The sequence below is a fragment of the Pteropus medius genome, unplaced genomic scaffold (assembly GCF_902729225.1).
Source record: "Pteropus medius unplaced genomic scaffold, Ma_sr-lr_union100, whole genome shotgun sequence".
In the NCBI taxonomy this organism is placed as follows: Eukaryota; Metazoa; Chordata; class Mammalia; order Chiroptera; family Pteropodidae; genus Pteropus; species Pteropus medius.
Genome location: NW_024340849.1, coordinates 15346038 through 15367419, shown reverse-complemented (window position 1 = coordinate 15367419; position 21382 = coordinate 15346038). Strand labels below are relative to the sequence as shown.

General features: G+C 32.4%; 3 protein-coding genes across 5 annotated transcripts in view; 2 read left to right on the top strand and 1 right to left on the bottom strand.

Moving 5' to 3' along the window:
• The window catches only part of STARD6 (StAR related lipid transfer domain containing 6), a 20545-nt gene extending 16142 nt beyond the window's left edge, over window positions 1–4403 (bottom strand). The window contains exon 1 of the mRNA XM_039841304.1: window positions 4393–4403. The gene's annotated coding sequence lies outside the window, so the exon portion shown is untranslated. The remainder of the gene's footprint in view (window positions 1–4392) is intronic.
• CUNH18orf54 (chromosome unknown C18orf54 homolog) overlaps window positions 1–21347 on the top strand; it is a 23496-nt gene extending 2149 nt beyond the window's left edge. Inside the window, exons 4-10 of one of the 3 annotated variants that reach the window (XM_039841245.1) lie at window positions 374–702; window positions 1710–2495; window positions 2804–2954; window positions 5543–5645; window positions 8410–8541; window positions 9856–9926; window positions 21222–21347. In XM_039841245.1, coding sequence (XP_039697179.1) covers window positions 420–702; window positions 1710–2495; window positions 2804–2954; window positions 5543–5645; window positions 8410–8541; window positions 9856–9926; window positions 21222–21225 — 1530 coding nt within the window. In that variant the 5' untranslated portion in view covers window positions 374–419 and the 3' untranslated portion in view covers window positions 21226–21347. Of the gene's footprint in view, window positions 1–373; window positions 703–1709; window positions 2496–2803; window positions 2955–5542; window positions 5646–8409; window positions 8542–9855; window positions 9927–15760; window positions 18412–21221 lie in introns of those variants that run through there. The other 2 variants (XM_039841235.1, XM_039841255.1) reach the window with 2 other exon arrangements.
• The window catches only part of LOC120585063 (legumin J-like), a 37480-nt gene continuing 37339 nt past the window's right edge, over window positions 21242–21382 (top strand). Inside the window, exon 1 of the mRNA XM_039841272.1 lies at window positions 21242–21382. The gene's annotated coding sequence lies outside the window, so the exon portion shown is untranslated.

Sequence of the window (21382 nt, the reverse complement as noted above, 5' to 3'; positions counted from 1 at the left end):
GAATGTTAGGTATTGTGATGTCATAGATTATGTCACAATAAGAAAAGACTGTATATTGGTAGTTTTTAGGAGTTTAAAAAAATGTGAGCACTATTTCCTTGGTCCTTTCTAGGTATATTCTCAAGTAATTTTCGTATACATAATTCCAGGCACATAGTAAATGCTCAATTAATGTTTTCTAAATCGATGAAAGAATTCACAGTAATTAAGATAATAAAAAATCCATAATATGTTTTGTCTAAAAAGGTATATAGATAATGGATTTTATTCTTTAAAGAAAATTATAAAAAGTTTACATATTTAGTAATTTTTCTGTATATGGCCATTATTCCTTTTAGTTGGCACCTTAACCTTTTGTTTTTTTGTATTACAGTTGTTTCTAAGAGAAATGAACAGAAATAAAGCATTCTGAGGAAGCCATGGCAAAATCAAATACAAAACACAGAGTTTGTTCTCAGGAATCTTCAGTATCGTCTCTGCTGGCCAGCTGCAGCCTGAGTGGTAGTAATTCCTCTGACCCTGATGGCTCTTTTCAGTATAAGGATAAACTGTACAGTTCTGCATCTCAGGCTCTACAGGCCTATATAGAAGATTTTGATCTAAGCCAAATGTATCCTGGTGCAAGCACTGGAAAGATTAACATTGAAAAATGTTATACTAATATGCCAGAATTCACCAAGTATAATTATAAACCAAACAATGGTATGTTTTTATTCTTTGCTTTTTTGTCCACTGACTTAAAGCATTTAATCTTGGAAAACTAGATGCTTTGGTTGGTATTCTTTTGAGGTAAAAATGACTTATAAAGTTGAGGTCTGGATATTTTTCCTAAATGATTCTGTAATTCTCTGGTTCTCGGGGATTTTCAGCTAAGATCCCCTTTTGTCCTTGGCGGGAAGCTGATGAATATAACTAATAATAGCAGGTGGCTGATCCTAAACTCTTAAGCCATTTTATGATAGCAAAATGCAAAGAGCATTCATTGACTCGGGGGTTCCAGCTTTTATTAACTAGCTTAATGATTTTCAATAAATCTCAGTTTCTCTGAGTTTATACTTGATCAATTCCAATTGATGGGATAGGACTATATTAGTCTTCCTGATGTGTATTTTATAAGATGTTTTCCTTGAAAATGCTTTTATGAAGACAAGTTTGGAAAATGCATGTTAGTAACCCAGTTACTAAACACACGGAATAGCCCTTGTATGGAAAGTTTGCATTCAACTCTTAGAAGAAGGGTGTAGGTACTATATTCCAGAAGAGAATTAGAACATCTGTTCTCTGTGTTAATGCTGCTGCAGAGTTAGTAGGCAAGAAAGCAAATTATTTTCTACCTAGTTTAAACATATATTTTTTCTCCTGTGTTGCAGCCAGTATTGAATAAACAATATTAATGTGAGTGTATTAGTGTGTGTTGGGTATGTCTAGATGAAAAATGTTGAAGAAACAGTAAATTAAAAAACATGGGAAAATATAGGAGGTTGGAGAGAAAAGTGTAGAAATTAGTTCAAACAAATTGAGATGTGAGAGGAAAAAAGCACATCCTAGTTTGTCAATCTATACCTTTTATACTTTAAAGCTTTAGTGAAGATAAAAGGAAAGTGGCAAAAATGATTCTAAAATTCTTAATTCTCATTTACTATTGAATATTGTGAAGTATTTTTATATGTGATACAGGAAGATAAACAGAACTATGCTTTGTTTTTCAGCTTTTGAAAATTTTGATCACCAAAAAAGCTCCTTGTCCTTACCTTATAGAAGACAGACTATTAATGACATAGACTCCATTAGCCTAACAACTGATGATCTCTTAAAACTTCCGGCAGATGGATCATTTTCTTTTGCTTATATTGGACCAGGTCACCGAATTGGCAAGAAGAACAAGAAATGCATTAGAAAGCTGAGTTCATCGGACACTGAAAAGAGACAAAATTTTCAAGAACCCTCTGCCATGGGCAGGAATAACTTAGTTACTCCTGTTGTATACACAAATATAAATGGAAAGCAATGTGGTAGGCTAAAAAACCCAAAATTTGTGAATAAGACTAATAAATGCATTTCTGAACCATCTTTATCTTTTCCCAAGAAATCATCTTTTAAACACAGTTCAGAGAACAGTCTTGAAAAGAATTACCCAAGATGGCTCACTGGCCAGAAATCTGATCTTAATGTTTCAGGAATAACTAGTATACCTGATTTCAAATACCCAGTCTGGCTTCACAATCAAGACTTGCTATCTGACACAAATAGTCCAAGGATTTATAAAATATTTAAAGAAGATCAGTGTTCCACTAGACATAGTTATCAGGCACAAAGAACTTCTCGGCTTATGAGTAAATTAGATTGTTTTGATTATTCTTTTGAACCCTCAAACATTTCAAATTTTTTGAGTGGTGATAAAGGATTAGTTAATGAATATAAATATGATTCTGCACATAGCCAGTGTCAATGTGAGAATCCACTTCTCCCAGGACAATCCAAAAAGCCATTCAGTGGTAATTGTTTTGTTTTGTTTTTTTAGAACTAAAGAAAATGCTGTAAATTTGACTGAATATCTAGGAGATTTTATGTTCTTGATGTAATGATCAGGTGATACTTCTGTTTTGAATTAATGGTCTTCATTTCTGTAGCATTTTGAGACTAGAAAATGTCTTTACTCCCCTTCGTTTGAAATGTCACATTTTAACAATTCGCTGTTAAAGATATGTATTATTCCAAATTATCTGAATTCTAGTTGCCTTTGTGAGATTTTGCTGTTCTTTGCTTTTTTTCCTTAAAGAATTAATGTAATTTTTTAAAACAGGTGACAAAATTGAATTGCTTATCCTGAAGGCCAAGAAAAATCTAGAGCATTGTACTGAAGAATTACCAAAGTCTATGAAACAGGATGACAGCCCTTGTTCATTAGATAAACTTGAAGCAGAAAGATCATGGGAAAATATTCCTGTTACTTTGTAAGTAAGTTATAATGGAAAAACTTTAGTTTTCCAAATGATAAATATGTGAACATCTAATTTATTTTTTAAAATAATTTAATGATAATTAGCAATGATAATAACACGGTAATTCTATAGAAGGTAATGTTCAGTGTTTCTTTGCTTTATATTGCATTTTTTCGCTTGTTACCACAAGGTGGTGTAATGTTTCAAAGCTTTAGGTACATTATGTAACTTTTGTCTTTGTTACATGTCCCTTTTGTTGCACTGTAAAATGTTGATGCATGTTTAATAAGAATTAGAAGTAAAGCAATTATTTTGTAGATGTAGGAGTACTATGAAATTCTTGTTACTTTTTATTTTTTCTCTATTTTCTCCATATATTAGAATTATTCATTTTTTTTCTTTTACATTTTACTCTCAGTCATTTTCCTTAAATGATGGTCTATTTTTCATATGGTCTGTTGTATAATATTTATACTGATTGTTTTCATTTGTGTGCTTAACCTTTCTATGACATAGTTTCTCTGAATAATTTGAAAACTGTTCACCTAAATAACCGAGTGTAAGCACAGAGTATTGGTTAGATAGAAAAAATTTTTTTTAGTGATGTTATTATATCTAGACTCATCAGAAATGCATTCTTGGTAATCCTATATCCTGCCTTAGGTTCCGGTATTTATTAATTTCAGTTGTCTAATTTTGTTATAGATGGAGTTTATTAATTCCTGGATTTTTTTTTTTGATTCTCAGTTAATTTTTTTTTTTTTTTTTAATGTGGACACTGACTATGATACTGGTTAGGAATCCCAGCTCTCACTTTCTTGCTGAGACCTTGTACAAGTTATGTCTAATTTATACAATTTCTTTGTACAAGACCTTTTTCAAGTTCTTCTACTTTGGGGCTGTGAAGATTACAATTGATGAGAAAATAAATATAAGGTACTTAGAATAGTTTCTGACATATAATGATCTCTCTTGTAAATTGTAATAGTGGTGGTGATTATCCAGAATATTTTTTTTCTTTGTTTAGCTTCATTTCTCAGTTGTTGGTTCAATAATATCTCTTTTTCAAATAGGTCAATAGCCCATTTAATTCTTACATTTATCTTTTTTATTTTTTATTTCTTATATCAGTCGGTCGGTGTATTTGTAAAGTATCATAACTGCAGTACTTTTGTTTTCAATTGGAACCAAAGTAGGCAAGCAGATAATACCAGAGATGGTTAAGAGTAAAATTTTTGAATGCATTTAATGTGTTTTGTAATTAGATAATGTAACTTCTGGCTAGTACGATTATCATCATCAATAATTTGGCCCAGTACCTTGCAAACAGTAGTTGATTTTTAGAGGATTTAATTCATATAGTGATGAGTATGTGAGAAGAAGGAATATACCTGGCCTCAATGTGACATTGGGAAATTATTATCAATCTGTCATAAAAATCAAAATCAACCTGGAAGTACTCAAGGTATTATTATACTAAAAGATCGAACATAACCACAACCAGATAAGAATAATATAATGAATAATATAAAGAATAATATAATGAATCCCTAGGTACCCAGCACCTATCTTAAATAATCAGGTAAATGCTTTTGGTGATGGTGGGTGGATGTACAAACTCTTTTGGTAAAGAATGAGAGAAAAAGACTACTTAGGAGTGATAAAAAGCTCATAGTGAATTACAAAATCAAATGAGTCAATAATGAAATGCTGCTAATTAAGAAAAAAATTAGCATTGTGACATTTAAATGTTATAAAAATATTCTTAGATATCTGAGTACTTGAATTAGAAACATCTCATTGATATATAAAAGAGGGATAGAATAAGTTTATGCTCTGTGACAAATAGAATTTGGTTTTGGGAAAATTTCTTTCACTGGGTATGCCCTTTTTCCCACTACTTCTTGAACATCAAGAAAGAAATTAACATTTATTGAGCACCTATTTAAGGTACCAGTTACTTAGAGTTAATTTATGCAATACTTCTATGAGATAAATGGATTACAAATGTAGAAATTAAAGTTCAGGTAAATAAGTAGGTAAGGTCATGTAGTGAGTGGGATTGGGATGTGAACTCAGGAATTTGAATTTCAAAATTGACTCTTTTGTCACCCTAATTTGTCCTGTATGTTAATGCTAGTTCTGGAGGGAGAGAGAAGTCTGTCTTGTTGCTTTGACGTGGAAGAGCATCCATATAACTGCCATCCTAGTAGAAAATCTTCTAAATTTGTGGGGGGTATGAGTTTTATTATTGGGTAACAGTGTTTAATTGGAAAAATGTACTGCTTATTTCAAATAAGTGAGTTTTTGGAGCATGGCCTGTAGTTGAAGGCTTATTTGTTTAGTGGAAGACTATTGTCTTCAATTTCTTTATAGTTTTTCCTTAAAGCTTTAAAGAAGAAGCAAGGTGATAGGGAAGGTTATCTCTGACACCAGTTTAGAGAGATGAGTGAATTACCAAGCAACATTAATATGAATCATATCTATAATGGTTATTTTTTGGTGACTATTTGTACTTAAATGATAACCATTCAGTTATATACTATCTAATTTTTTAAGTTGGGAACTAATTGCTTTCTTGTATCTTCAATCCTGTTTAGCAAATCTCCTGTTCCTGTTAACTCTGGTGATAGTCTTCAACAAGCTTCAATGGCAAAGTGTGCGAAAGGGTACCTCGAAGACTTTTTAAATAATGATAGCCAGGTGGGTGAAGCTAAATCTTTTTAACTTATTGAAAGATTACTAATAGATAGATATCGATTTCTAAGTTCTTTGCATATTACAAAATAAAAAATGGTCCAAATCCCTTCTTTTCCAACACACATTCATGCAACTATCATTCCTAGAATTTTTGATTATTTTAGTGTTCTAAAATAGAGGGACCTGGGATTGAACTCTACAGAGCCTAAATTGTTATTCCAATTTTTTTTTTCTGGAAAACATAAAACAGACCATGATAGAGTAAATTATATTTTTCCATAGGGCAGTTGATTATTGAGAGTTGTTTTTCTAAGGTACAGCTATAAATTTCTGTAATTTAAAATAGGGCACTTATCCAATTTACAAAATCAGAATATGTGAATCTTGCAAGTAACCCCCAAAATAAAGTATAAATGTGCATATATACACATAAGAAATGATATATAATTTGATTTAGAAATATAAGCCATAGTGTTAAATATTAAAATAATACTTTTGGGATCTTAACATATGGAAGATTTGAGAGGGTGAACATTCAAAATAAAAATTAGCTAAAAAATTTAATAAAATTTCTGTTTTCTTCTAGTGAAATTTATTAGAGAAAGTAGAGGCTGTCAGAATAGATCTGACCTGAGAGCTCTATATGAGATTCTGTAACATTCTGTCAGACATACAAATGTTTAATAACACTTATTAAACATTCATTAGTGAATGGCACAAACAGCTCATGTAATCTGTTCTGCGGTTTTCTTTTTTTGGTATTCTGATCACTATTTTGCATGAAAAGTTCAGTTAAGGCAGACAGCAAATTCCAGAGGCAGGCTTTTGTAATCCTTAAGTTTGTCATCAAGTAACCAGAAATTCTTCTAAACCAGTGGCTGGATGCAGATCATTTCGAGATGCCTCAGGTGCTGTCTCCAAGGCTATGGCAGTATAAGCCTAACTGGATTGTTATGCTCCATTTCTTTTTTTAAAATTTTTGATAAAATGTACATAAAATTTACTATTGTAACCATTTTTAAGTATACAGTTCTGTGTAATAAGTACCCTTACATTGTTGTGCAGCCATCACCACTATCTATCCATCTCTAGAATTTTGTCTTCTTTAAATGAAATTCTGTACCCATCAAACACTGACTCCCATTCTTCCTTCCCCTCAGCCTCTGGCCAGCATGATCCTACTTTCTGTCTCTGTGAATTTGACTATTTTAGGAAGCTCTGTGTCTTAGTTTGCTCAGGCTGCCATAACAAAATACCATAGGCTGGGCGGTTTAAACAGAATTTTATTTCTTAACAGTTCTGGAGATTAAGGAGCTGGCTAATTCTATCCTGGTGAAACGCTCTTCCTGGCTTGTTGATGGCTGCTTTCTCACTGTGTCCTTACATGACCTTTCTTCAAACTCTCTGGTGTCTCTTCTTATAAGGACACTAAACCTATGGTATCAAAGTCCCACCTTTATGACCTCATTTAACTTTAAATACCCTCATATAGTCCTGTCTTCAAATACAGCTATATTTGAGGTTAGAGCTCCAACATGAAATCTGGGGACACAATTCAATCCATAGCATCACATAACAGGAATCATATATTTGTCCTCGCAACTGGCTTATTTTACTTAGGAGAATGTCTTCAAGGTTCATCCATGTTGTATTGTGTCAAAATTTCCTTCCTTTCTTAGACCGAATAATAATCCATTATATGTATGTGCCATGTTTTGTTTACTTAGTCATCTGCTGATGGACACTTGGGTTGTGTCCACCTTTTTGCTATTGTGAATGATGCTGCTATGATGTGAGTGTACAGAAATCTGTTTGAGTCTCTGCTTTCACTTCTTTGGGTTTATAACCAGAAGGGGAATTGCAGGATCATACGGTAATTCTGTGCTTAATTTTCTGAGGAATTTTCGTACCATTTTTTTACAGCATCTGCATCATTTTACATTTTCACATCATTTGTTTCCTAAACCCTGTTTGTATAGCTGTGGAGAGTGTTTTTAAAAAGTTTTTAGGCATTATACTTAACTTTGAATCTCTTCACCAGTGAGAGCCCACTTCTAATATTCTTAATGCTAGTTAACAACTTCTAGACTTGAAGTTTAAATAGTATTATATTATACTATATTGTCTATGCTGAAATATGTTAAATAACAGACATTTCAAGTGGCCTATTTGCCCCTTTGTGGATAGTTATCAGGACACAGCAACTCACTTTTGTGGCTAAGTGCTGTTGCTTTCTTTGGATGCAGGTAAGATCAGTGATAATTGAGGTATGAGTGATTTATAGGTAGCAGGGAATGTGTGGCCCACGAATAAGTGGAAAACCAGCATTCTTTGTGTGATAACATTTAAAAGGGTGCAGAGAACAATATTTGAAATTCTAGTGCTTGCTCAGCTGATACCAGTTTCATTTACACACCTGAAAAGAGCATGTTGGCTTACTTGCTCTGGGGACCTTTCAGTTCTGAAAATCTAAGATTTTAAATGTACTAAATGAATGCATGCAAATGTAAACATGTACTATCCATTTTAGAAGAGCAAAGACTAGAAAGACTATGCCAACCTGTTAATGACTGTTTCTAAGTAACTATTTCTGGGGACTGGGAAAAGGGAGGTGATGAGTTACATATCATTTCAATTTTTAAAAACATTTTATTGATATACATTGTTCAGATTTTTGTATTAATTTCATATTGGGGAAAAATAATACAGAATATAACTTGTTGCTCCTGATTTTGGATAGTTAATCATTCATCTGTTTTAACCTTAGAGCTGTACCCTTTCTGGAGGGAAACATTATGGCCCCGTTGAAGCCTTGAAGCAAATGTTATTTAATCTTCAAGCAGTACAAGAAAGTTTTAATCAGAATAAAACCACAGAGCCAACAGGAGAAATTAAGCAAGTAAGCACAAACTTGATGTATGAATTGAGATATGTGAAGAGATAAGTTTTCTTTCTAGATCTTTTTTGGTTTGGCCTCTAGTTTTGTGTTAATAAGCATGCCACATAATACATGTTATAGAGTTGGACTATTTTTTTCAGAAAGTAATTTACTCAAATACTATTAGATTTCTGCAGTTGTATAGCCCTGAATGGATTGTTTTAGTTGGTTTATTGTTAAAAGTACATCTTATTTTGATATAATTATATTACAACTACAGTATGAAAGGATTTTAAGAATTGGTTTTTTAATGCCCTACAAAATTATTCTGTATAGTCCAACTTGTATTTATAATTGGGGAGATGTGGAAAACCTTTTCCAACATTAGATTCTTCACATACCTATGTCATCTGAAGTTTAATTTTATTACTATTTATTTACTGACTTTTGAATACAGTTATGTAAAGTTTTATTTTAAAACCATTGTATTTCTATGTGTTTCTTAGGAATTCAGAAATCTGTTTCTGCTTTGTGCTACTATTCCATAAGGATTAAATTTTCTTCACAGTAGTATAGTGTTTATGAATATAGAGTTTATATTCTCCCAAATCCGTTTGTAAATTCTAATTCTGCCACTTTCTAGCAAGTGCAATGTTTGTACCTTTTTAGTTTCAGTTTTCTCTTTTTTAAAGCAAGGTTGTTGAGAAATTGAGACATTATTTAAGTACTTATTATAGTGCTTGGTAGCTGATGAAAACTTAATAAATACCTTATTAACAAATTATTAAAACTTAATTATTATTTAAAAATAATGATACCTTGAACATGCTTTATTGACATTTTGTTGTTGTTGTTTAGTAGAGCTTTATGAAATTCCATATTAATTACAAATGAGTGGATCAGCTTTTGGGAACTATCACAGCCTGCTCATTTAAGTTGTATTTTTTAATTTTTTTCTTTACATTTTAATGATCATAACTTTAACATACAGCGTGTAATCCAGCCTTCTTTTCTCTCCCCTTTTAAACGTTATTGAGACATACCTACTTTAGTAAAGTCATAATTCCAAGCCAAGATTTGATATTCATTAGACATACATTTAGAAGCATACTTTAGGACAATTGAAAGATGAATCTGCGTAGTAGCTATAGTATTTTTAGAATAAAGAGCAAATAAAAATATTTACTGCTTTACTGAAAATTATTTGCTAGAATTATTTCCTTGGAAGTGAAGGCAATGTTTTTTAATGTTCTTTTAAATATATTAAATAACATTTAAGTTTATAATTATATGATATTTTCAATATTTTGTTGTATTTGGTGTTTTTAATAATAGGTTTCAGAAGACGATTTCTCTAAATTACAATTGAGGGAAAGCATGGTTCCTATTACTAGGTCACTTCAAAAGTAAGTATTTTATACTAATTTCTGAATATGTTATGGATACAAATTTGTTTTATTTATCCCTTTGATTGAAATTAGAAGGTTGCAGGATGGAAATAAGTTTTAAGGATATAGTAGTTATATTTAAGCTTCTCGAAACTTATTGTTTAATCCTGAAGTTTTCTCTTAAACTTCTGCTATTTCCTGTTTAAAATGCTCGTAGGACCTAATGAGATAACTTTAGACACCTAAAATATAATGAATGTGAATGGCTTAAAGATATTCTCCTTTCATTTCTAAACGACAGCAACAATTTGAGATCGTATTGGTGTGGATATCCTGGAAGAACCACTTATTCATGAAATGTGTTCTTCTATATTCACTCTAGAATAAATATAATAATCATACATGTGTCATTATTAGACATATCGCCTCAGAAATCTAAAGTATATATAACATCCTGGAAATAGAGATAGGTCTCAATGCCCCTAAGGGTGTTAGTCCACTTATTTCTTACATTATTTTACATTAAAAAATGGGGAAGAATACAAGTCTTTCCTTATGGGCAGAAGGGAAGAGTATTTGTTTATGAATTTGGTTGTGTGAATATGAAGCGTCCTCAGGAGATGATATATTGAGCTTAAGAAATGCTAAGGTTAAAATTTTTTACTCTTGTAACTCTATTTAATTTGGCTGTAAGTGGGGCTAAACAAATACTGTCTACCTTTTTGTCTCCAGAATTTGCTTATCTAATGAAAGTGTAGAAAAGTAAAACATTAGACATATAAACTTATGATTAATTGCCATGATATATACATATACATTTATAGTTTCCATAGTTTAAAAAACATATCTGTGCGATCTCCCCGCTCCATTACATGATTTATAATCTGGGTAGACATAATGGGTAGCTTGCCATAGTATTTGGGTATAGTGTCCCATACGTTGTAGAAGTCAGTGAATAAAGACAGTAACATTTATTGAACATTTACCAAATGTTAGTGTTCTAAATGTTTTTGAATGTAATTCATGTACTCTTTACAACCCTATGAGCTAAGTATTGTTATTTTCATAATACAGATAATGGTAATAAAAATATCAAGTAACAATGTAACTTTTGCAAGGTTACATAGCCAGTAAGAGGTAGCACTGGGATTCAAACTGGACAATCTGATTCTGCAACCTGTTTTCCTGACACCTCTCTCATTAATGGTAGTGGTGCATTATCCATTTAGACTAGGTACAGTACCTCAATTGATTCTCTAGGATAAAGATCTCATTCTGTTTTAAAATTTAAAGTAGATGACCTCAAGCTTTCCATGGTTTTTAAAAGTGTTGCTATCGAACTCCTATCACAGACTTAACTGTGTTTTCTGAGTTAAGTGCATATCCTAGAAAATAAACACTGAACTTTAATTAAATCATCGCAAAAATTGATATTGATTGTAGGTGCTTTTACCATTTGCTAGACTTTTTTTAATAGCACTAACTTTTGTATAGCTTAGACACTCAGTAATCTTGCCTACATAGAGAACGCCATTTTTGTAGAGTAAGATTTATGTTTTGTTAGATGGCTTTTAGTGCTGATTCTGTTAGGTTAGCTGAAACAGTCTTAACATGCCTTTCTTTACTTTGCATTTCAAAAGTATTATCAGTAAGACATTTGTAATGTTATGAAATCAGTTTAGACTTACAAAAAAGAATGTTAGTACATTTTTTCATTATTTTCCATCTGTCGATTGACATTTTTTTAAGGACAACTTAAAATCAATTCAGTCTCAGAATTCCCCTTACTAGACTGCAAAATGTTCTGGTTAGGTGATCATCTTTGCATATTTAAAGATAAATGGACTCAACTTCTTCAGATGTTATAGGTTATACCTTAGGTGCTTTAATAACCTTTCCTAGGTAAAAGTCCTATTATGGCTCTCCTCATGTCTCAAATGACAGTTTTTGTGTGTTTTTAACAGTTTGAATTGCTAACCAATTTTAAAATATCTTTCATTTGCCTTGGGAAACTCTAAGCTCTTAATATGGGTTTTGCTTACTCCCTTGGACACTCAGTTTTCTTATATTCTCCCATTAAAAATAACTGCTCTCTAGGAAGTCTCATTGGGCGTGAGGTATAAATGACTGATAGCAGCTTAGAATGTTACTTTTTCCAGAGGGATTTTGCTTTTAGTAGAATCAGATTGTTACTGTTCCGTATCCCTATAATACTTAGCATTTATATATTAGGAACTCAACAAAAACTTATTAACTGAAATCTCCATAAGAGAAATTTGTCATCTTTAAGCATATGAAAAAAATGTAGTTTTGAGCAAGGGCCTTTGTAGAATCTTTTATTATTGCATGTAAGCCATCAGTTATTCTGCCAAGGCTGGCTTGAAGAATGAGCAATAGCATATTGCTTATACCATAAAAGTGAGCAGTAATAGACGATTGTAAAATCATCAGTCATCCAAAAATAATTTGTATTTGGCTATGTTGAGTGTATAATTTGGAAATGAATGTGTAAGATTTTTGTAATTCTTAATACTAAAGGCCATACTGTGAAGACAAAACTTAGTGATAGCTATAAAGTTGTCCTTTTTATCAGCTTTTTTCCTGTTTAATTTTCTGTTCTTCATTCTGTATTAGAGATACATAGAATTATCTCTCATACTTATAAAACATGATCCTAAAGCAACAATTTTTTTTTAATTTAATGTACTCATACTTTTTTTAATTCTGTGGAGTGGTAGGCAGTTTGTTCTCAAAAGCCTGTCATTCAGTTCTTCCTGGATACTAAATGGTATATAGACCAGTAAACATAGTATTTAAGAGAGTAGTCAGTAGAGCAGTACCAAAGGCACTAGGAAACCAAATGCAAAAATGTATCAGTGAGTAAATTAAAATTTAGCTAAATTGCCTTTATATAATCAGTTTGTTATTGAATTTCTATGGACTGATTTGTATGTGCTTAGTACTCACCAATAGATACAGTGTCACAATAAGAAATGAGTTTCTTTTTCTGTTTTTAAGGTGAATGATTACTCAGCATTGTAATATAATCCTTAAATTGGTGTTTACCCAGTTAGCCTGTTTTTTCACTTTTAGAGAAGAAATCAAGAATAATTTCCTTCTACAATTTTATCCTCCACTTCTCCCTACACGTACCTTTGAAATTGTGATCAATTTTGATAGCCTCTTTTTTCTAAGTAGATTGTTTAATTCTCAGCAGGACAGGTAGAAGTTAAATGAAAGGAACTGCCAGCTGATTGTGTTGTGGAGGTAAAGGGGTAGGGAACTGAAGATTTCATTTCTATTTAGTTTTTTTATTCCTTCCCTTCATATCACACCCTTCCTCTCCTCTCTTCTCCTTTCTCCCCGACATTTTTTTTTAATTTTTTTTTTTATGATGTCATTGGTTAACAAAACCCAATAAGTTTCATCTGTACACTTTAACAGTAAGGCATATATATGTTTACACTGTGTGTTCATCTCCCATAGTTAGATTTCTTTATGTCACCACATATTTGACCCCCTTTACCCGTTTACCCGCCTCCTCCCCTACCCTCTGGTAACCACTAGTCTATAGTCCATGTCCATGAGTCTCTGTCCTGTTCATTTGTTACTTTTAGGTTTATTTCCCACATATAAGTGATAGCATGTGATTTTCAACTTTTCCTGTCTGGCTTATTTTGCTTAGCATGATTATCTCGAGGTCTATCCATGTTGTCACAAATGGCAGTATTTCATCTCTTCTTATGGCTGAGAAATAATCCATTGTCTATATGTACCATAGTTTCTTTAGCCAGTCATCTATCATAGGACACTTCAGTTGCTTCCAATGACATTGTTTTTTAAAGGCATAAAATAAGCTACATAGGATTAGAAAGGAAACTAGTTATATTGAATAATAGTTATAAAAATATTAGATTTCTAATTAGTAATAACTGATTATTAATGCATTTAAAATAAAACAATACATTTAAAATAACAGGTAAGTTAAAATTTGTTTTGTAAAAACATAATTTTTATGAAGACCTTTTGCATAGCTTGAATAAAAGCATTAAACCATGGTATGGTGTTGATCAGCAGACAGTTTAGAGAAAGGGAATATTGGAAAGGATTGATGTATGAGTCACCAGTGAGACCTCACTATTCAGTGGATAAATGACTAGGTTTAAAGTTGTCTAATTTTGGCCAGTTATGTCTTATGAACTTTTGGACTGTAGACAGATTATATGTGTTCTAGCAGTGGGTTTAATACCTATTATAATTTTGTAACTATCATATAACTTTTATAATTTTGAAATAGTGATGAATATAAAAGAATTTTGAGATTCATGCAATCGCTATAATGAGATATGAAAAATTTTCTGATTTCTGTGGTGCATGAGGTCACCAATTTTGGCCTGTTGCTAATCTCTGGAAAGAAATGCTAATTTAATAGTATTCAGTAAAAATAAAGATGAGATTGTTTTACCTCATTAAATTTGATAAACTTCTAAATTCAGGGGATCTATGGTCCTTGAAATTATAAACAATAAAATAAGATTCTAGCCACTTGCCATTCTTTTTCTTGAATCAGAGGTAGTTAAATAATAAGCCTGAAAAGAAAAAGGACGATCCTAAGTATATTTACAAATTATCTTTTTTTCTCTTAGTATCTGTAGGAAGAAAATAATTCTTTAAGTAGAGAGATGTTACTATAGGATGTAGAAATGATAGACCTAGTTAATTTTACCTCTGATTACTTAGTAACTTTGGGTCAGTTACTATCATTTAGTTAATGAAGATGAGAATCTCAAAAATTAACTGAAGTTATCAAAATGATGGCAGAATCCAGATTATTCTCATTACATTTGAGTAAAAGTGTCCAAGAGAGAGATGTGGGAAATAGATATAATGCAGTAATTAACACTACTAGTTTCTTCCATCTCTTTGTCCTGGGTAAAGTGGAAGATGTATTTTATTTAATATACATTTATTGAACCTGCATTGGAGACTGCAGAATAGGGTGTGTATTTGTTACTACCCTTCAGCTTACCTGAGAGATTAACCATTAGAGATTACTTCACACATTGTTATATTATTTCTCTTTTTCTTGGTCTCTTATCAAAGATCTGAAATATAGTTGATTAACTGACATTTTCTGAGTGTCCCTCGAGAATCAAGGATAGGGCAGAGGAAATGGAGCAGTGTTTTTAGAGGAATACTGGAAAATTAAGGGGCTCTCTCTTCCTGATTTGTTTGAGGGATGGTTGAGTTTTCTCCATTGGTACCTGACTTACAATGTTAGCTTTATTTTAGAGAAAAACCAGGTTATCGGTATAATACTGCGTTATTTAACATAGTTGTCATTCGTTTCCTGCATGCTCAATAAAAATGAGGTTTCCTCAGAACTGTAACTGATCCTTCAGTGATATCTTTTAAAATTTTAGCTATCTTGAATGTACATGCTAAATATAAATTATGTACTTTATTTGTTAAATGATATACACAGAATACCAAAAGAAAAGGTATTATTTCATAGACCTGTGAAAATTACATGAAAAAAATGTTAAATGTGATACAAATGATTCCTATTATTTCTTATTGAACTTGGCAAACTTAAAACCTTGAATGTCAAAAATATAATTTTTTAAAAGTAAATGTTTGTAGAATTATTGATGAATTATTTTAACCCTTGATTATTTGGCTCTCAAGGTTTTATAAGGGAACAATTCTCAGTTTGTTAAGTTATTCTATAAATTTATTCCTCACACTAATTTTGAAGTTAATAAACAACGTAACTACCATTTCTTGCTGTCTGCATTGCCTATTCAATCCTTAATATCGCTTTATAACATGTTTTATACTTTTTAATGAAGGGCTTTGCACCACTTATCTCGCCTGAGAGACCTGGTTGATGATACCAGTGGGAAACAGTCACCGAAAATGTGAAGAGGAAAATAAAAGTCTAACCAATGAATAGTCACCGCAGAACAAAAATGTATTTTTTTCCTATTGCTTAAACCGACAAAGTAATTATAAGCCATACATTATTCTGATTGGTTCAATATTATATATTTAAAATACAAACAAACTTGAAAATATCCATAGGTTTTGTGACTTATCCTCATTTTGTGCCAAAATACTAGAATGTGAACTGGAAGGACTGCACTGTGTCTGTCCTACAGTCTGACTTTGGTCTTCAGGCCAGCAGATGTCTAATGTTCAAAGATGGATGATTTCTGTTCTTGAAGCTCACACAGACTTAACCTTCTTCAGCATCCTCGCTGTTTTATCATCTGGTTCCAGACCATCAAAAAACTCTTCCTGGTTTCTATCCAAAATCTCTTAAGTGAGATGGACTTTTTGATACATTTGAATCCACTTTTAAGGAACTTAAAGAAATATCCTATTTGTTACGGTGTATCTTGTCCATATAAAAGTATGTACTTTTAAGTTTCATAAATCAAGTATTTAGTATCTGTTGTATTTGTGGATAACAATTTAATAATGGGGTGGTTCAGGAATATTATGTTGTTAATCCAAGAGAACCTCATTTAATTATGCTTTGATTTTGAATCTCTGACATAATTTTGATAACACTCGACAGTTTACAAAATGTTTTTGAGAGGGATATTTAGAATTTAATATTTTGACATTAGATTATTTCTAGATTTTAGTTTTGGGGTTAGCTCAAACTAGTAAAAACTATGACCACTTGCTTTATGAAGTTTTATAACTAAAAGAAAATGAATATGGGAAATCAGAAAACACAATTTCGAAGCTATTTTTTGAGAGGTGAACTTTCTTTAAAGCCATCTTTAGTCTTTAAAATTTGTCTCTACCAGGAAGTGAACAGAGCTCTATAATTCTACAGTTTCTACCAAGTGAACTTCTAATAAGCAGGAAGCATCTTTACAAGCAAAATTAAGAAATTATAAAATGTGACTAATGAAGCATATTAAAAATCTGATAAAATTAAAGAATGTCTGTGTATACAAATGCTACAAATTAACTTTACCCAAATGGCAGCATCTTTGCTAAGTAGTTTTATTGTCAAATAGGAATTTCTAAGTACATTGAGTCAAAAAATTTGCTTTCTGCCCCGCTCCAAATTTAAAGCACTATATAAGGCCTTTGTTACAGAATTTATGTGTGAACCCTGTCTTTTTTCTTTTTTTTTTTGGACAGTGAGAGTCATCATACTGTTCTTTTTGCCCAGTTTGAGAGTCACCTGACAATAAGTTTGATTTGTTTGCTCTGTGGAGGTATTTCTGCCCAGGACATTCTATTTTCTGATTATAGTCTTCTCCACAGTTAATAGTTTGCATACAATCAGACAAGACATTACTTTGATAATTAAAATATGGCTAGCTGTTAAAAATGCAGATTTTTAAGTGGATGAACATCAGGTGGATCTGAGTTGATCATGCTACAGGCTTAGTGAAGTCCACTGTTAGACACACTCTAAAGGCAGAGAAGATAAAGACATCAGGTAATAAATTTCTAGTTATATATTATATGTTGACCAGACGTAATATGTAATATGCGTAGAAAGCATCTCCAAAGAGATTATTCCATATGGCTCTGAAGAGCACTGATTTGATTAGTGCTCTGATTTGTAAGAACGTATCTTCAATACTAAATAGGGTAAGCTTGTTCTAAAATTTTGTTATAACTAATATTTTAAGAAACTTGATTATTTTTACCAAAGGAGTATTTTCCTTCTGTTAAATATGGAAGTTTAATTTGTAACCTAAAAAGTAAATAAATTTTACAGATGATTAATTCCAGCCTTTTAAAAAATACGTAGGAGAGTCAATTAAGAAAAAATCTAAATGATAAATGTTCAAGAAATGAAAGAATTGATTTAATTAAATGTTATATATTTTAGTATTTTTTATTTTGAGATTTCCAGGGATAAAAAACTGAGACTACGGTATTGAGACTGCTGAATTGGGAATTAAAGCCTATAATGCAAATAATTAGATTTTTAAAATATCATGGTGAATATAAAATGTTAATCTCTCTTTTTTGGTATATTAAAAAATGTTAAATAGAAAGAAGAATATTTTGATAAGATATTTAAAATTTTTAATTAAGTATGAAAAAACTTAAACCTAGTTCCAAAAATTATTTATTTCCGCTTCATAAAGATTTCTGACCAATTTGAGGAACTCTGTCGTCTTCTGTTTGAGTTACATGTCTCTCGTTATGTATTTCTTGATGGAATTTATAAATGGCTTTTTTTGTATTTAATGTTTATGGATAATGTCTCGTTAAATTATATATAGGTATACCAAAATGTTGCCTGAAGATGAATCATGACAAGATTTCTTTTCCCCCACCTATATTTTGAATACATGGAATCACTCATAGATCTGAATTTTTATTTCATTTTTTTACTTTTCACTCCGTCTCGAAACCATTTGGTGGAAGTGCTACATGAAGTCAACATGTCAAAGGGCAGTAGTATGAAAGGAAACGAGAAGCAAAAGGCCAATAAAATTGATAATTTCTAAACAACCAAGGTTTTTTTCAGATGTGAAAGACTGTATCATTCTATTCCATCTCTCAGTTGACTTTCATAGGTGGTTATGTGTTGGGTTGCGTTGTAGTGCCTGTCATAATGAGTGGGGCAAACTTAGGCCTAGTCCCGAACACCCTGTATACAGCAGATTATATTGTTAGATATTTTTTCTATGATATTTGAAATTATCCCTTTCCTACCACTCTGCTTCCTTTCTTTCCTTCTTTATAGTCATCTGTGGTTAAGAGCATTTTCCCTTTTTGAATTAAAAAAATCTTAGCTTTTTGTCCCCAGTTTATTCCACATTACCCTTACCCTAGACTTTACCTGTCTGTATAACAACCTTTCTCACAATGTAGTAACTTTTATCACAATGTAACAAATATACCTTATCCATCCTTCACCTTAACAGTCTAGTCCATTTGCCTCCTAATGCCTCCTTCAGCCTTTTAAATATTCCTCCCCTCACTTTCAAACTTTCCACTGAAGACAGGCTGACTGGTCATTGCAAGACACTGTTGTACACCACTCACCTTACTGGTTTATTTCAGCAAGTTTTCTGTGTCTAAGTTGCTTTACTCAGTTTCTCCCAAACTTTTAATATATATATTTTGTGCATATTATTTCTCATACTTGGAACACTCAATTTTCTTTCATTTTGCTTATCTAAAGCTTATTCTGCCATTTTTTTTTTTTTTTTTTAAAGCTCTGAGTATTGTATTTCCTTTTCTAAATATTCTCACCTTCCAAACTCTGGTAGGTTGGCTTTCCTTTTTCCTTCCCCTATCATTCATTTAGCTATTTCTTGTTTTATTTTGGAAGGGTTACTTTTTGATGTTGCTGCTGCTCTTTGTCAAATAAAACGAACATTTGTGTAAGCATTTTTAATAACTTAGATGTAAGCTTTCTAACCATTTGAGCCCTCAAAACTAAGATATTTGAGTTTTTATATATTTTATATTTTATCAGATATAAACTGTTTTACAGATCTAGCTCTAAGTCTAGGACAACTTTCAGTGGCTGGTTTTCATTCTATTGCTTCTTTGAGCCTGGCTTGATGGGAAACTCAGTCTGGGTCCGATCTAGAAACAAACCCCACAGTAATTTTAAAGAAGGAAAGTTTAACATAAAGTTTTAAACTATGACAAAAGAGATATGAGAACTTGATATGGTACCCCAGAGCTAAGGGGGAGTACCTAAGGAAGGACAGACAAGGAAGAGGGGTCCTCGGATTTGGGTTCAGACCTTGTTGAAGAAGAGGTGGTTGCAGCCCACTGGATGGCATAGTTTACTTGTTTACCCAGACCAGAGTTGGTCTTCAGTCACGAGGTTAGCAGAAAGCTGTTCTCCAAGATTCAGGAAAGCTGTAGCTGGTGACAGGGTATGTGGGCATGCAGGGTGAACAGTTCCAGTGTTGGCAGGACTCCTGGGGCATGAGGCATTTGTATTGGGTGGAAGGAAAGTGATCACCAGCCTGGGCCTGGTCCGGGGGGTTGTCAAGTAGAACCATATATGCCGGATGTCTTCATACCCACCTTGTTTACTGATTGTGCAGCTACCAGAAAGCAGAAGGAGAGCCCCTTCATGGTGAATTTGGAGCTGAGAGACTAAGTTGATAACTGGCACAGAAACTGATAAGGTTCTAGAAAGGTTTTGGTGGGAAAGAACATCATAAGAGAAATACAAAATGCCTCACCTGTCTACCTCTGCCCTCCCTGTTTTGCAGCATGTGATGTGGCCTATCCAAACCAAGTGGGCATAAAGGTGAGATAACAAACATGTCAGGTCATTTAGAAAACAGGCACAGTGAGAAACCTTGGGTCTTTTTCAAAATCTAAGGAATCTGATAACTGCGAAAGTCGATAGTTGGGAACTAGGAATCTGGGACTGTTAGAAGTGTTCTGGAATTATATAAATGATCCTCTCAAAGATAATAGAGTGTATTCCTTCCATTGCTTTTCATCAAGGTGGCCGCTTGCTTTCTAGGACTGTTTCTAGAAATGGCATGTTTCCTGCAGTCGAAGTGCTTTGTTTTGTATGCTTGATTCTTGCTTCAATTAAGCCACAGTTTGCTTTTCTGTGTATTCCACATATTGCTCTTAATTTTGCCTTTCAAAACAATCTCATGCACATTTCAATCTTCCTAATATTGAAACCAACAAAAGTAATGCCCCTTCCATCTTTTGGGTTAAGTGTTTCTAGTTTCTAAATTATTTCTTTGGGCAAAGTTTTATGTTTCTTTATTATTGTCTCACTTTTTGGGTTTTCTCTAGCTTTCAGTGTTCTGGTGTTTATATTTTTAAATTATCCAGAGCCCTACTTAATAGCAAAAGTAGAATATACACTTTTTTCTTTTTCAATTGAGATATAATCGACATATTGGTTTCCGGTGTAAAAAAATGATTTGACAGTTGTATACATTGTGAAATGATCACCACAATAGTAGAGTTAACATCCATCCACTTAATTTTTTTCTCACTGCCACCTCTAGCTAATTTTTTTCAGCTTTATTGAGGTATAATTGACAATTGTAAGATTTTTAAAGTATACATCATGCTGATTTGAACTGCTGTTCCCTCACGCGCCAGTCCATTTCCTTTCCCACTTGGCCAAGATCGCTCTTCTAATGGTTATTTTATATACATTATGCAAAGATATCCCTCATTAATATATCCATCATCTCATATTTATCTTTGTCTTTTTTTTTTTTTGGTAAATGGTTTTCATTTTTCAAAAATGGGGCACCAAATGTCCAAAATGCGTAGAGTAAAATGAGACTCTGCATTTTAATAATTTATTACTCCATTCAACTAGCATTTATTTGGCTCCTGGCACTGTGCTAGATGTGTGTGAAGTTGGATGGAAGAGAAGGGAGTGTATGGGAGGGAGAGGTGATGCTGAACAAGAAGGCGTGACTCTTACGAACTCAGTGGTGGAAACATATAAATGGATACAGTTTCACTACAACCGG